General features: G+C 43.9%; 1 protein-coding gene and 1 long non-coding RNA gene across 4 annotated transcripts in view; one reads left to right on the plus strand and one right to left on the minus strand.

The window, feature by feature from the left end:
- The window catches only part of CSMD1 (CUB and Sushi multiple domains 1), a 1,521,983-nt gene that overhangs the window by 261,177 nt on the left and 1,244,195 nt on the right, over positions 1–16,611 (minus strand). For both annotated transcript variants that reach the window (XM_084758080.1, XM_084758079.1), the window contains exons 19-21: positions 9,876–9,992; positions 7,820–8,035; positions 1,991–2,179 (exon numbers count right to left, since the gene is read on the minus strand). In XM_084758080.1, the coding sequence (XP_084614206.1) occupies positions 1,991–2,179; positions 7,820–8,035; positions 9,876–9,992 (522 nt within the window). The remainder of the gene's footprint in view (positions 1–1,990; positions 2,180–7,819; positions 8,036–9,875; positions 9,993–16,611) is intronic.
- Positions 1,386–5,726, plus strand: LOC311584050. 2 transcript variants are annotated; one of them, XR_014774768.1, is made up of 4 exons: positions 1,386–1,666; positions 2,086–2,199; positions 2,466–2,591; positions 4,871–5,726. It is a non-coding gene; the product is annotated as an uncharacterized lncRNA (long non-coding RNA). The 2 variants fall into 2 exon arrangements; XR_014774769.1 differs by lacking the exon at positions 1,386–1,666 and having other exon boundaries at positions 2,070–2,199.

Consider the following 16,611-nt stretch of genomic DNA (forward strand, 5'->3'; position numbering starts at 1 on the left):
AATCCTTGGAGTGGATTGTAACTTTTGGCCTGGGAAATATCAATTGTATTTTCATAACTTTATCAAAGGGAAGAGAGATTGCTCATTGATCAAAGATTCTAGAACAGAGAAGGTTTTAAAAAGGTCTGTTATACCCAAAGGATGTTTTACTGTACCACAAAGACACTTGCTCAACTATGCTCATAGCAGTTTTATTCATAGTAGCCAGAAACTGCAAACAAACAAGATGTCCCTCAACCTAAGAACGGATAAAGAAAATGTGGTACATTACCGAAAATTAAATGGAATACTACTCAGCCATTAAAATAAAAGATATCATGCAATTTACAGGATCCTTAGTGCCGGGATAGCAGAATCCCCAGAGGGGGAGCTGATCAAGAGCTGCATAGCTGAAAATAGGAGGAAAAAAACAGCAAGGCCTCTGTGGGCTCTCCCCATGACTGTGGGTTGGTAAGAGCCAATGGCATCTGCTGCTTTGCAATGTACAAGCTGTGAGATTTCCTAATGAGATTCTGTCTAGGTTATTCTGCCTATAAGATAGAGCTTGCAATACCATCCTTACTGTATAGATGTTCCACTAAGTAAATACATCAAGACAAGCAAAACTCACAGTACCCTCAAGCTAGAGCTCTGTAAATTAGCAAAACAGCATAACAAATGAATCTCACAATCCCTAGATCAAATGGACGATTTCATTCAGTAGGGGTTTCCCCCAACATTTTTAAACATGGGGATCCCATCCCAGAGAACTCTGGGAAATTCTCAGTGTATCAACAGAAGAACATCCAGCTAGTCTTTGAAATGTGAGCTAGGTTTTCAACCCAGCATAGGGGGAGGGATGAGGAGGGAGGAAAACACTTTTGATGTTGACTTAACTTTGTCTAAAGTTGGGAATATTGACTCTCTATGGCTCAGGAAGAACCAAAGGCCAGCACTGACTTTTGGAATCCATAGCATTTCTAAATCATGTCTAGAATAGAAGAGACCGAGAACTATGGAGAAATGCAGGCATACTCTGCTAACCTTCTAGCACTTTCTTGTTAATCAGTCTCTCCCAGGGATGGCATGCCTGCCGCTGTTTTGTGGCCTGTCTCTCTTAGGGATCGCACACCTGCTCCTGTTCTGTGGCCTAGGAGTTTGGAATGAACCTTTGCTCCACTCTGTGAACCTGGAAGTCTTAGGGAAAGCATGGTCAATCTCTTACATTTGTTAGGGTGTCTGTTTGTGAGCAGATGTCTGCTGAGTCACAGAGTGATGTGTCTGAGTGACAGGTGTCAGAGTATCTCAGCAGTAATGACCAGGCATTTTGGCCTCATGGAGGTCTTGTTGGAACCAGGGTGGTGATAGGGGCTACACTCCAGTGCCTCAGACCATCACAACGGCCAAAGCAGGACAAAAGTGCTGCTCTGAACTCCCGCGCTGCTGCCGGCATGCCCCTAGAACCTCCGTGCAAAGAACCCGAACTATGTCACACTGCACAGCAGAAGCGCTGCCTGCCTTCTCACAGCTGACTCTGTGAAGCAAGCTCTGAGATCAAACACTGGTGATTCTTCCTTGCTGGACCACACAACAAACACATAATGAAGGGTTCCAAGAGACAACAAAGCCACTAATCTGGAACGCCATTGTCATCACAGGGAGTGTGGGAATGTGGATCTTAGCAACGGTAGAACTTTTGTTACTAGAGCATGCCTTCTCGCATTTTCCTTTCCCCCATTTTCTAAGTTTACACCACACACACACACACACACACACACACACACACACACACACACACAGCCCCTCCCTGCCCCTGGGCACATACTTTGGTCTCCCTTTTCCACTCGTAGAACCTTTCAGCTTACAGAGAGACGGTTTACAGATGAGACGAGTCAGGCTCCACAGCCCAGTCTATTCCAGTTTCAAGCCTCTGCCCTTCCTGCCCAGCCCTCTCTCTGTTTCCTGACCCACTGCCCATGGATGAATGAAATGAAAGCGTGTGGCCACCTACCCACACACCTTGGCAGAGGTGCACTCCACACTCGGCGTCCCCCACCCAGGCAGGTAAGCTTGGTTGCACCTTCTAAGCGGTATCCCTGGAAGCAGGTGAAAGCCAGCGTGTCACCCACACCGAACTGGAACCCAATTCTGCGGCTGAATGCAGGGACTCCCGGGTCGTCACAGGGCTCCAGGTCATATTCTGGAAACAAAAGAGACACGGTGAGGACGTGGGGCCTGGGAAGCAAGGAGAAATATTTAGCCCAGACTAGGAAAGGGAAGGCACTAAAAGACACCTCCCTTTCACCACACACTCTCTCTCTCTTCTTCCCCTTCCCTCTGTCTTTTGTCATATGAATTCCTGCCCTTTGTCCTGTGGATTCCAGCATAGGTCTCAGCAGTTTACAATGTGTGATAAGGTAAAAACGGGATGAACTATTTCTGCTTATCACTTTTAGAGGATGGAATCAACTTTCTTGTATTCACAGCTGCTAAAACCAGATCCGCACCTTCCTTAAATTTCTTTTCATGAAGGCAACACAGGGCAGAAGGCAGAACAAGGCCAAGCATGGTGCTACCCATCCGCGCATTATGGCCAAGTCTCCTGTAAATGAGTATGTATGCAGCAAAGCTATTCTCAACGCATGAGCCATGTTTTACTGACACACAACGGAAAATATTTAGTCAAATGGAAATTGCTATGAGCCACTCCGGAAGCAAGCACCAAGCAAGTTTTAAACGAAGCAACAGTGCCCGGTACAGGGCTGCACGTGGAGTGTATGTCCTTAGGAGATTGCCACCACTGAGGATTGATTTATGCATCAACCTCATGCTTTCAGCTGCTTGTTGGGAATCACACTATGGGTGCAGGTCAGACGCCGTTTGCCATTGGTCCTCCTGTTCATCTGTGGGGAAACTAAGAACTGGTGAGTTCGAAGCACAGTAAGGGAGAGTAGATGCACATGCTTTAGTTTCTTGTTGTCTGCTCCATCTGGAATGTTGGACGTTTGGTACAGTCATGTCAGCAGCCAGGCACAGGCTGAGGGAATGTCCCTAGGGTTTGGAGACAGGAAATGGTGTAAGAAGCTGTTCTGGGTCCCTTTCTTTGCTGTGATAAGACAGCAACAAAATGCAACTGTGGGGAGGAAAGGGCTTATTTGGCTTACACTTCCTTGTCACAGTGCATCACTAAGGGAAGTCCAAACAGGAACTCACACAGAAAATGGAGCAGAAATCATGGTGGAGCACTGTTTACTGGCTTGCTCTCTGGCTTACTCTGCCTGCTTTCTTCTGCAGCCAGGACCATTTGCCTAAGGATGATCCTATAGTGGGATGTACTTCCTCACATCAATTAGCAATCAGGACAGGCCCACAGTTCACTGTGATCCAGGAAGTTTCTCAGTTGAGATTCCTCTTTCCCAGGCGATGCTAAGCTAAGCTCTGACAAGTTAACAACACAAACTCATCAGAACAGAGAAGGAAAGATTTCTGGGGAAGAATCTTTGCTGTAAACTCCTGGGAAGGCAGAGGCCATTTCTTCTGAGTGCTGAGTGTGATCAAGTGGGACTTGTTTCTAAGAAAATGTTGTCTCTACTTCCTGACTTCCAATTTCTGCTTTCCCTATCTTTAAATTTCCGATTCAATACTGTTAATGAACACACAGAGGAATCCAACTCACCCTGTTTTCTTCGGTTTTCCTTTCTATACCTTTTTTTTTTTCATTGTGTTATCAGATTATTAGAATCTTACCAAAACCTCACAGCAGAACACTACAAACAACCCTGTCTTTCATTTTGAGCCACTGGCTATCCTCTGAGGCCCGTGTTGTCACTGTCACCTGCACTGCTCTTCACTTAGGGCAAAAGTCTGCTCTGGATCTATAAAATACAAAAACTCAGCTCAGCAATTTGGGAATGCTATGTTTACTGTGCTCTGCACTGCAAACTCTACACAGACAACACATAAACTCTGTAGGAAATACCAAAGTAACAACGTCATGACTCGCAGACATTTCCTTCTGGAATGTTTTCCTTTTACCTGAAAAGCATAGTGTGTGCATTGGGAGGATGATGCCTTTTTTTAAAAAAAAAAAATAATTTAAAACTATTTGTACATAAGCCAATGGCACCCCATTGCATTAAGATTCTATGTTTTGCATATAATTTATTTAACATTTTTTAAATACCTATTTTATTTTTTATTTATGCTTACATGTCTATGTGTGCACACTTGTGTAAGAGTAGCCACAGAGGTCAAAGGAGGCTATTGGATCCCCTCTAGAGTTACAAGGGATTGTGAGCTGTTCCACATGAATGCTAGGACCCTAACCCAGGCCCCTGGCAACAACAGAAACTGCCTTTAACCACTGTGCCATCTCTCCAGCCCCTTCTTTGGTAGTAAAGATGATGCCTTCTTCCCATGCCTGTTAGAATAGAAGGGTCTGATCTTACCCCATGGGACATGGAGGCACTAGTTTCTATTATTCATCTATGTAGCCACGGCTCCTCATATTAGTTGATATTTATTTACTATTTCATGATGAACATTTGCACTGTGCATCCTTCATAAGTTTTCTTTTGTAAAATACATGCATTGGTTTTATTTTATATGTATGAGCATTTAGACTGCATGCCTGTACATGTACTATAGACATGACTGGTGCTTATGGAAGTCAGAAGAATTGGGCCTTGAGACCTGAACCCAGGTTCTTTGCAAGAGCAAAACATGCTCTTGACCACGGAGCCATCCCTCCAGCCACATTCTTTACAATTCTTACAACAGAAAAAAAATGTATTGCTCCCAAAATTTTGCCTTCCTTTTATCTGAAAGGTTTTAGTTTGGGATATTATCTTCTTTATTGTTTTTCATTTACTATCTTGGCTTTTCATGTCAGCAGGGGCATGTGTCCTTCAGGGTCTGATTTGTATGGAGAGTAGGAATCAGCTTCCACAGAGGCCATTTCCCTCCTGATGTGGGGTTACATCTTACAATGGTTACAATGAAGTCGCTCTGCAATGTTTGTTGAGTGATTGAAGTACAGCGAATGACGACTGAACTCTTCTTCACGCCCAGTACTGACAGCTCAGCAAGGAAAGAGATGCCATCCCCACTAGATGCGTGTGGCAGAGTGCAGTGAATGATCCGTGTGGAAGTGGACACTTTTGTGGGTGCTGTGTCTTTTAAAGGTCATGCTGGAATTCAGATGCCACTGTGACAGTCCCATGAGAATGGAGCTTTGAGAAGAGAGAGGTGGTGGGACCTCTCCCCACACAAATGTGAAACGGTTTAGCGGTGCTACAGCTGCAGGGAGCTCTTCACACCTAGTGTGCTTAGCTCTGCTCTCGATCCAGCTGCCTTCCTGCTGCTTTGCCTGGCACTGTGAGCTGACGCTGCACTAAGGACCTCTCCACGTGGGAAGGCCACGAGCCTAAGAAGCTGGACTCATCTAGAAACAGACTTCCCACAAGGGCTGCAAAGACCGTGAACCAATGCTTTGCTATGCCGTGACCTGTGTGATGACTAGCATGGGTCATACAAGGAAGAGTTGGGTTGAGGTTTAAATCTATGAAGTTTGAAGATGCTTTGTTCTGAACGACCGGCTTAAAGTTATGTCTTGGATGGGGTGCTGGGCATTACTCCCCTGAAAGGGTTAACTTGAGCATTGTCTGCAGAGGATGCAAGGCAGCTGCTTCACTTCCCTTTGTGCCACAGGATGGCACAGCTCAGAGGCAACACCAGATTCCAGAACCATTCTCGGAAAGTGAGAATGGACTTTCTACCCTTCCCCAGAGTCTCCACTGTTCTGTTACAGCAGCACAGATGGACAGAGGCAGAAATCCAAAGACCTGGCTGTCATCTGTGGGCTGGGAGCAATAGAATTAAGAAACAGATGGGGAAAGATGAAAGAAAATCACATAGGCCCCAGGGCAACGTCTATGGAAGGCAGCCACGGGCCTTGATGCCATCTCCTCTAGAGTATTCTGGTTTACTCATCCTAGGCCAGGAAGCAAGAACAGAGAGGGGAGAGAAGTTTTCATAGTGACCCTGATGGATCCTCTAGGGAAACTATGGAGGAGAGATTCACACAGCAGCGTGAGGAGGAGCCTGGAGTCTCTGATTGATAAAGTGGCCAATTTCATCATTATTGTGTCTACAGTAAACTTTCAAGAAAGCATGCATTTGAGCCAGTCCCAGAAGCCTCTCTTATGCTGAAAATAAACATAGTCAAATTAAAATAATTGAATCTCTTTGTTATTGAGGGGAGGCGGGTGTGTGTGTTGGGGGGTGAGAAACTGCACCTGTTGGGAGCCCTGCTAGAGAAGCATTCCATTTTAGATACCAAAGCTTCACACAACAAGTGTTAGGGCCCCTGCCATGCGACAAACAGGACAAACAGGAGCTGTTGGTTAAAGCCAATAGGAACCCTGTATCCTCAGGATGCATGATAAATCATCAAATATTATAACAATCACTAAGTGCCCCTGATAGAGTTTATGGAATTTAGACTTAAGAGCTTCTACAGAGAAGAAATCACAGACAGTAAAGGTACTTGCAGACTACATATAAAACTGAATTTCTTCTGAATTATGATGAATGACATTGGGGTTTTGGTCAGGACATCAAACTGGTCAGCACAAGTAAGTGTAACTGTTCACACTCATCAGTGGCGGGAGTTCACGTCTTGTCAATGGGGTGTGTAGGGAATGGAAGAAGATGTTCCTTGAGCCCTGTTTGACAGATCATATTTATCAAATACACCAGAAACCCTATACAGGTATTGATAATGCACTACAGTTTAAAAAAACAAAAACAAAAACAAAAAAAAACCCAAACAAACAAACAAACAAACAAAAAACAACCCAAAAACCAAACCAAACCAACAACAACAACAAGAAATTTTTGACCCTTCCAGGATATGTCAGTATGTATAATTCTGATAAAGGAACTAACCGTCCCCCCTCTATGTGGAGATGATTCTGCACTGAAGGAGCAAAGTCAACAACAGCTGCCTCTGTACACTGGTCCCAGAAAGTGTGGTTCACTCCAAGCTGCTACAGTTGATGGTAAGTGAGTCAGAAAAACTTTTTAGGAAACAGAGTTTTATTTATCAATTTGCAAGTAAGAGAATTTGCATATAATACAAGACTGAATGGTAGACCAGCTGCCAGACAGACCTGCCAGCCCTCTACAGCCTGTGGACAAAAAATTTCCTGAGGAGAGAAAGGGCAGAGAGAGAGAGAGAGAGAGAGAGAGAGAGAGAGAGAGAGAGAGAGAGAGAGAGAGAGAATGATGGAGACAGAGAGAGAGATGGAGAGGGAGATAGAGAGACAGAGAGAGAGAGAGATAGACAGACACACACACACACACACACACACAGAGAGAGAGAGAGAGAGAGAGAGAGAGAGAGAGAGAGACAGAGACAGAGACAGAGACAGAGAGAGAGAGAGAGAGAGAGAGAGAGAGAGAGACAGAGAGACAGAGAGACAGAGAGAGACAGAGAGAGACAGAGAGATAGAGAGAGAGAGTGATGGAGACAGAGAGAGATGGAGAGGGAGAGAGAGAGTGATGGAGACAGAGAGAGATGGAGAGGGAGAGAGAGAGACAGAGAGAGAGAGACAGAGAGACAGAGTGATAAAGACAGAGAGAGAGATGGAGAGGGAGAGAGAGACAGAGAGAGAGACAGAGAGAGACGGAGAGACAGAGAGACAGAGAGACAGAGAGAGAGAGAGAACAACAGAGACACAGGAGATAGAGGGGAAGAGAATCAATGAGAGAGAGGGACAGAGAAAGAATCTGAGACCATATTATAGGAAATCGCAGAAGCATTAAGGAACCAACATACCTGCAAATGTAATGTTGAAGCCTTCATAGGAGATGGAGAAGTCGGAGATGAACCTGAGCTGCGCAGTGAAGTTTCCGAACAAACCCGCCTTAATGGTGTGAGGCAGGACTGACCCAGTGAGCCTGGCTACTGGCTCTGAGAAACTGCCATCCTCGGTGATGAGCAAATAGTCGTGGGAGCTTTCAAGGTGAAAGGTGTGGAAATTCATCTGCACTCCTGAGAAAGGAGGAGGGCGGGACAGTCGGTTTAACTGCAGCTGAAAAGAATCTCTTCTGGGCATAATTATAGACATCAAAGGCTTGGATCAAGATATCTTAAATTGTTAAATATTAAAATTATCTTGTATGACTCTAACTTTGAACTTGCAAAAGAAAATTAGAAAATTAGAAAAGCTGCTCTAAATTCAAGAAGAGTTAAACAAAAACAAAGGTTCAAATAGGAATAGGATCAGTTACAGACAAATGTTGCCATGGGTTTTGGTGTGGATATGGACATAGATATTGATACAGAGGGGCTGGGTAGAGCTACTACCACACTCATGGATATAGGTAGAGGTAAAGAAATTACTTCAACACCAGTATGGCCATGATACAGATGTTCACGTGGACAAGAATAGACAGAGATATACATGTCATCACAGGTGTCGTGATGAGGTGTTACTGTGGTTGTACATACAGACAAAGGCTTATAGGAATCTACATATGAATCCAGGTATGTATTCACATGTACAATAAGTGTACTGGTGCCTGGCTGTATTCACGAAAGGTCACCAGGCTTGGGGGTGGGGTGTTCATCCCAGAGAGAAACACAGCACTGAAAATCTCTGCATTTCCATTCCTCATTTTTAGAAATATTAGATTGGAAATGTCACATGAAAACATACACTGCAGAGAGCAAATTCTCTTGAAATAATAGCTTTGGAAGCTTCGTGCTGTCTTCATAGAAATCAGACTCATAATTCCCCATCTCTAAATTGCTCTGCTGAAGCAGATAAAGTGATCTATGACTAGATTCTTTTAAAGATTTACATTTTTTTCTTACTAAAACATCATAGTTACTCACAACCTGTTTATTCTTAATTTACCTCAGGGCTACATTCTTCTATCTTTCTTTCTTTCTTTCCTTCTTTCTTAGAGATTTACTATTTTCATTTATGTGTACATTCATGGGTCTCTGTGTACATGTGTGGATGTGGGTGCACATATACCTAGTGTCCAGAGGCATCTGGCCTCCTTGGAGTTGGAGTTATAGGTTGTTGTGAGCTGACTGATGTGGGTGCTTGGGTTTCCTGCAACAGTAGCATATGTTCCTAACTGCTGAGTCTCCTCTCCATGTTTTTAAATATGTGCTCATGGAAGAGCATAAAACATATCAGGGCACTTTACAAGAAGGTCACTGTAACATCTATGTCAGTAAAACAAGTAGAGTTCAAACATGCTCAAAGTTAAAGTCTATTGACAAAAATTTTTAAAGAGTCTTTAAAAGTGACATATTAAGTTATAAGAACATATCCAGGGTACCTTGCTAAACCCACCATTAATAATTTTTATTTCCTATATAAAATACCAGTTTGCTTCTTTGCATGTACCATCTGTGTGACGGTGGGGAGATGCATGCTGTTTAAACACCATTGGGTTATGTGAAGACCTGGGATTTATCCTAAGGACAATGCCAAGCAAACTTAGAACAGAAGCAAAGATGTTTCTCAGACAGGCTTATGGAAGTTTAAATAATCCACTCTTCTTATATTGAATCGACATTCACATTTTATTTAATTGAAACTCATTTTCCTTATCACTACCTCTAATTTCCAAGTTTCTGTTCACGTATACACAGCCAGGCTGCTCAATAGAGAACAACAAGAAAAGCGACATCCTCCTAACTCTCCCAAATGCCACCATCTTGTTTTCTTTTGGTCTTACCAAAATAATAAAAGCTAAGGGCTTCAAAACCATGAAACTTCACTCATCCTCTGAGACTTTCCTTTACTGTTTCCTCTAGCTCATACTCTGCACCGTTTACCGTTGTGTGTGCCGAGCCCTGGCCTTTGTCTTACCCTTGCCATGAGAGACTTCGATGGTCCACGTACAGTTCAAAGAGTTTGGGTAAAAGTCTGGAAATCCTGGAGAAAGGACAGTCCCACTCCTTCCGTGGATGTAGCCTCCACACAGGGCTGGAATAACAGAAAACATGAGCAGTCCACCATGACGGCTGGGATGGAGTGCTTTTAGATGAGCAACGAATTTCCATAAGTACTGTCAGAGAATGACACCAAAACCTAGACGCTGTTTTGCTTGTGGTTATGAGATGTCAGTTCATAAGCAGATGTCTGTATCACAGCACAGGCATAGAAGTAAAAACTGAGAGTAGAACAGGGCAGAGAATGTCAAAGTGTCATTCATCAGGAGAAGTCGGGACACATCAAGGTGTGGTTCCACCTTCCTGGGTGAGACTCTTTGTCAGTGCTTTAGTTAATTCAAAACCCTTGTAGCATAATATGCCATTCTCAAACTAACTCAAAGATTTAAGAACCATAGAGTTATTTATAATACTTTGAATAGGCACATGGGTGTGCCTACATCCTCAGTCATATGTAATACTTCTAAGTCTTGATGCTCCATTGTAGACACATACTTGTAGACAGCTATACTTGATAGACAGCAATAGAACACCTGTACTTGAGTGTGATGCTTAATGATCAAGTTGAAGTCAATAGACTTACCATCCGCCAACAGACTCATTACTGCCTTGTTCTGGGAACAATCAAAATACTCTAAGCTGGCTGTTTTGGAACATTCAATTGATTCATGTAAGCTACAGTCACCCCACTCTGCAGCAGTACAATGTAGCTGTCTCTCTACCATGCTGCACCTTCAGCAGCTTTTGTGCCTGTTGTTTTCTGTGAGTCCTTCTATAAGAATTACCATCTTTGCCCGTTTTCAGTGCTGGCAAAGATGCAGTGAAGAATCCAATACACTATGTATGCTGGCTAGGTTTGTCAACTTGATATACTCTAAAATCAAATGGGGAGAGAGTCTCACTAGGGGAATCACTTAGCCCAGGTTACTTCATGGGCATATCTGGGAAATTTATCCTGATTTGGTCAATAGCAGTGGAAAGAGCCATTGTGGATACAGGTGCCATTATTCAATGAGCTGAGCTCTGAGCTGAGCGAGAGAAGAGAAAGTTGCCGAGACGTATGTACGTGTGCATTCAACTCTCTCTGCTCTTGACTGTCGATTTGACCACTTGCTTCAAAGTTCCTGACACTGTAACTTCGTGGCTCTGATCAACTGTCACCTGGAACTGTGAGCTGAAACCAATCCATTTCTCTCATCACTTGCTTTCTGTCAAGATATTTATCACAACAAGCAGAAACGAATCCAGGTCACAGTGCTAGGGACATCAACTAGTTCAACTTACCTGGGAAACAACCTGAAGTTGCTCCATAAGAGGAGCTGAAAAACATCCACATGGCCCAGCCATCTAGGCTTGGGAAGGAAATCAGTACAGCAAATAGAGCCTCTCAATGCCCCTCATTGACTATAGAAATCCTCATGCCAGCCAGCACACAGAAACAACCAAGGTATTCAAAGACAGATGGAGCAACAAAGACAGCATGCGATCCACACACACGGGGAGGTCATTTGGCCTGAAGAGAATAGGGCGCTGTCACATGCAACAGCAAGGGTGAGCCTGGGCGATGTGATGGCTGGAAGTGAGCTGGACAGAGAGACAAAGCCTGCAGTTTATCCCAAGTGGGGACTTCGGGAACTGTCACCCTGATGTTAGAGTTCACACAACAGCCCCTCCCCCTGCTAGCTCAGTGACCCCTGTGAAGCTTCTGGCCTTTGGTCTTTTATGTTGCCCTATGATGGAAATGGAAAAAGGAATAAGTGTTGTCTAACTGTCAAGCATTTATAATTACTGAATTGTAAATGGGACTTCCTAGACTCCTTTTACTACAGGAACCTATTTCATAATATTTTTTTCTTTATATCTTGGTCTCTGTCTCTGTCTCTCTGTCTCCATCTGTCTCTGTCTGTCTCTGTCTGTCTGTCTCTCTGTCTCTGTCTCTCTGTCTCTCTCTGTCTCGTGTGTGTGTGTGTGTGTGTGTGTGTGTGTGTGTGTGTGTGTGTGTTTAGACTGTCTACTGATTCTAGAGAATACATCTACTCCCTGTTTTGTGACATTGTTACACCAAGCAGTTCATACTTTTCTATGTTGCTCCTTTGTGTCTGAAAATGTAAAAGTTCCAGGTTCCCTATGAGCTGGAGAAAGAGATGAGCCACAGGGGAGTGCTACCTTTGCTGGGTAACAAGCCTTAACCCTGTATCAGCTTGGCTCTCTAGGCTGTTCTTTGAGAGATCTGTGTGGTGTCTGGGAGAAGCATGTAACCTGAGCTTGCACACACACTTCCTTCATCAAACTACATAAATCACCTGGTCTAAACCATCTATTCTGAACTAGGATGAACTGGCATTCCCTAACTCAGGCCTGGAACAACTTCTTCTCAGCATGATAATTCAAAGTGTTCTATGAATATCATTTTCACAATTAATATTAGCATGATTTTGAGATAATTTATGAAAGACACACTTTACTTCCTTGTGCTTTCTGGTCAAGGTTTGAAGGGAACTACTCATCACCTTAAAAAGAATAGCCTCATGAAAGCCAAGCCAATACAAACTTCTCAAGGTCAGTTCTACAATATTTTAATAGTTTCTCATAATGTTTCCCCATCTTAATGTTCCGCTGCTCCTTCATTTCACTATGAAAGACAGAACATTAAACATAAACATTGTAGTCATTGTTGTCAACATAATATTGCTCAGAACCTGCTGGTAGACACTGTCCTCAGCACCAAGGGAGGTAACAATAAGGAAAGACTAAAGCACTATCCTCATGGAGTCTATGGCACAGTGAGATGTAGAATCCTGCTATTGAGGTCAAAGGCTGATATTTCTGGATAGCCTCTGAGCCTGGTATATTACAAAGGAGTCCCTTTCTCAGTGGGGTTCCCCCTTCACTTGACCAGGGGAACCCTAGATGCCCTAAGTAGCATCACATAGCCATCGGGGAAATTTATAGGCCTGACCCTTTCTTGATATGAAACCTGTTCAGCAAGCTAATGGCTAGAATCTGGAGCTTTTGCCACCTCAGCCCGGGTTTAATTCCCAGTGAGGGGACCAAGATCAGGTGAAGACGGAACCCTGATGAGAAAGGAACTGTGTTGTTTTTGGATTGAGCTCAGAGGCTATGCATAAATACCAGACTTCAACCTTATAGCAGAGACTCACAGTGAGGAACATAACTGTGTAAACCCTGATGACAGATTATAGAATGTAAGCGATGGAACCAAGAATGAAACCAAGCAATGGGAAAAGAGCAGCATCCAAGACTTGTGTGGAGTTGGAGGCACCGGTTAGGTTTTCAGAGGCAGCTTAGAGAAAGGGCCTCAAAGATCCTGATCTGTGAGTCCCCCATGAGATATCTAAAGGAGAGTATGGGTGGCTGGAGTGCAAGATGAAACGGGGGCCCCCAACTCCTCATCTAGCAGGGGCCTGTTTGCAGAGGAGGCACATGGCAGGAGGGAAAGGTGGGAAGGTCCTTGGAATGGTCTTTAGTTGTTCATGGGGTCCCCATGTATCATGGGCCACCCTAGGAGGCTGGTATTTTTTTTTAGAGACAGATGAAGAAACACACTAGGTCCCTGCCTATGGAGTGCACAGGCTACTATGTGTTTAAGCAGGTCACAAGGCTGCTTTGTAAGGCAGAGGGAGAAAAGCAGGCACATCGCAAGATGTTATAGGCAAGTGGAGAGCAAGAAACAGACAGAAACTAACTGTAGAGCTATTGTAACTTTCTGCTCTCAGGAATGGCACAGCAGTAGGAAGATTTCAGACTGGAAGCCTGAGCGTGACATGGGGCAGGGATGGAGATGTGCAGGCAGAGGTTTGGAGGGGGAACAGGGGAGTCAGATTCAGAGCTCTGAAGCTTGATGCTATTGGGTACCAGTGTAACAGGCTGGGGCTGGGATGGGGTGGATGAGTCAGCTTCCTGTGGGAAACACTGGGCAAAGGACAGAACAGCACAGTGGTGGTTAGCCAGCAGCATGGATGTGAACAAACAGGGGAAAATGGCATCACAGAGATGGAAGAGTCTAGAGAGGAACCTGGAGTAGAGTGGCCAGACTAGGGTGGGACGGAACAGGAGGAAACAGAGGCCCAGGGTTCTGATTATAGAAAATGTGCACAGCTAAATTTAATCTATGATGGCTCAGGCATACATCACCAGAATGAATTCTTAAATTTTATGAAGAACATAACTGTAAGAAATTAAAGCATTTTATGTTACACTGAGATGCCATATAGTCAATGTCTCTGGGACAAGGTACTCTGCTTCTAAGCTCATAAAGATGTACAGCATATCCAACTACATTGGATAATCACAAAATCCATATTTCATTGTGTGTGAGTGCATCGTGTGCAGGCTAACACATGTTTGCAAATGTGCATGTGTGTGGAAGACAGAGGTCATCCTTCAGTACCACCAGTTAAGGAATGTTCACCTTGCTTTTGAGATGGGGCTCCTCACTGGTCCAGGAGTGTACCGGTTAACTCAGCTGATGGACCAGCTAGCACCAGAGATCTGCCTGTCTCTGCCTCTCCTGTGCTAGTCAATGATATCACATCCTCTCATGGAAGCCTGAGAGTGCTAATTAGACACAGAGTGCTGCCATTTGGAATGCATGGGGAGAGACTGGCAGGTGATGCGAGTGCCCCTGTCAATCTTGATCCCACGATGCACATACACTAGTCTCGGAGCCTCCCATTATTAATGTTCTAAAGAAAAACAACTGTGCGAAGCCCATAGGCTTAAGGAAATGGGAATTTGTTATACAGGGAATGGAATTGAGATTCTCATCCAAATCTAAAGAGAGAAGAGGATAAGATGAAATCCAGGCTTTTACTGCAGGGTCCCTACAGGACTTGACTATTCATAGATGGTCAGGTCTCTGTTCCCTCGACAGAGCCACCAATTTAGCGGCATAAAATTTGAATTACATGAACCTATTTCTTCATCTACTGTGGAGCCTTTTCTAGGTAGTTATAAAAGCTACAGTCAAAATTTACTTCTAATTTCCTTCAGGCTGTCACTCTGTGAGCTTGACATTTGCCAGGACACAGACAGGTTTTTATCAAAAAGTCCCTTGGACATTTGACTAAAATATGCAGAGAATAAAAAAGGCAGAGGGGATCAGGTTGATACTTCCCCCAGGTGTACTGAGGGTTAGCTCCTACCAATGATCAAGTTTGGTGTTGACCTCTGCTTGGATTTCAGTCCATTACACATCATTCACTGAGGGATTTACCCCTGTCATACTAACACCCCTTCATGATTGCCGGCATACAAAATAAATAGTAGGACAATTCCTTGACATTCCCAAGATTATAATCTAGTAGGAAAAACAAAAATAATATTTAAAATATAGATAACAAAGTGAAGATTATTCTGCAAGTAAGAACATCAAACAGCTTTCAGATCTCAAGGTGCTCAGTCTACAAAGTGCCGTTGAGATGGCAAAGAAGAAGGCAAGTTGATGTCCATAGCCAGGAAGGTGGAAGCCCCCATAAGTGAGAGCGTGTTGGTAGGATGTGGCAAAGTCACTCTTTCTGCATTGCCCTGTGGTATGTGATCTGCTGCCATTTATTTGGCCTATTCACACAAGCATGATTGAGCACTGCATATCTTCCTGCAAAACTCACAGACCTCCCATGGATGCTGTGGTTTCTTCTCACACTATCATTATCCCTTCCTTCCCCCACTCATGTCATCTCCAAGATCCTGACAAGAGTTGTCTAATACAGCAAAGATTATAGATTCAGTTTTCACTTCTTGGATCCAAGCCATGGGACTTCACAAGTTCAAGACTAGGTGTCTACCTTCACCCAAGAAAAGTAGGAACTGACATGGGGCCTATGCTTTGGGCCAGAGTTCTTCATGAGAGATGCAGTTACTAGAGAGGGAAGAAGAAGGTGCCATGAATTAGGCTCACTCCCTGTTAGGTACCACACAGTACCCACAGGAGCTTAAGACCATCAAATTCACACAGCATCTTCCTTGAGCTATTTCATCTGCCTACTCCACAGACACACTCTGTGTCTTTACTCTGTCCTCTATTCCCAATGCTACTCCTGATATGTAGCACTTCTGCCTATGCCCAGCTCAGCTATCCTTTGTGTCTGGTGCCACAGAAGGACTTGAGGCCCTCATATGTGCTGAGCAGGTGCTCTACCACCAAGCTACAGAGCTTGGCCTGCTCTGCATGCCTTAAATGGTATACATGGGTCTTTTGATCTCACTGAACTCTAAGGTCTTGTACTACGGTCTTTGAAAAAATTTCTACATAAAACATGAAGTCTTGTGCTTCATTTTTTTCTTCCCTTTGTCTTTGGTTTATCTCTCTGTCTGTGTTTCTGTCTCTCTTTGTGTGTGTGGCAGGGGCGGGGGTTTACATAATGGGTGTGGTACTACGGAGTAAGCAGAGCAGTATCTCAGTTTTTCTCCATTGCAGGGTGACTGGTGGCCTCTCTATGGTTGACGGAACTCACTGATGGTGTCTTCTTATTTACTTATTTATTTATATTGGACTCTTACTCTCAAAATAAATATTCAAGGCAGTATTAAATTAGGACTACCCAGATATAGAAGGTGAGAACGTCTAAGACACATCCATACTTGTTTCTTCAAAGATGAAGATGAGGCATTTGTGTCTCATTCTGAGTGTT

The sequence above is a fragment of the Acomys minous genome (genome assembly GCF_964271855.1).
Source record: "Acomys minous genome assembly, chromosome: 15".
Lineage (NCBI taxonomy): Eukaryota > Metazoa > Chordata > Mammalia > Rodentia > Muridae > Acomys > Acomys minous.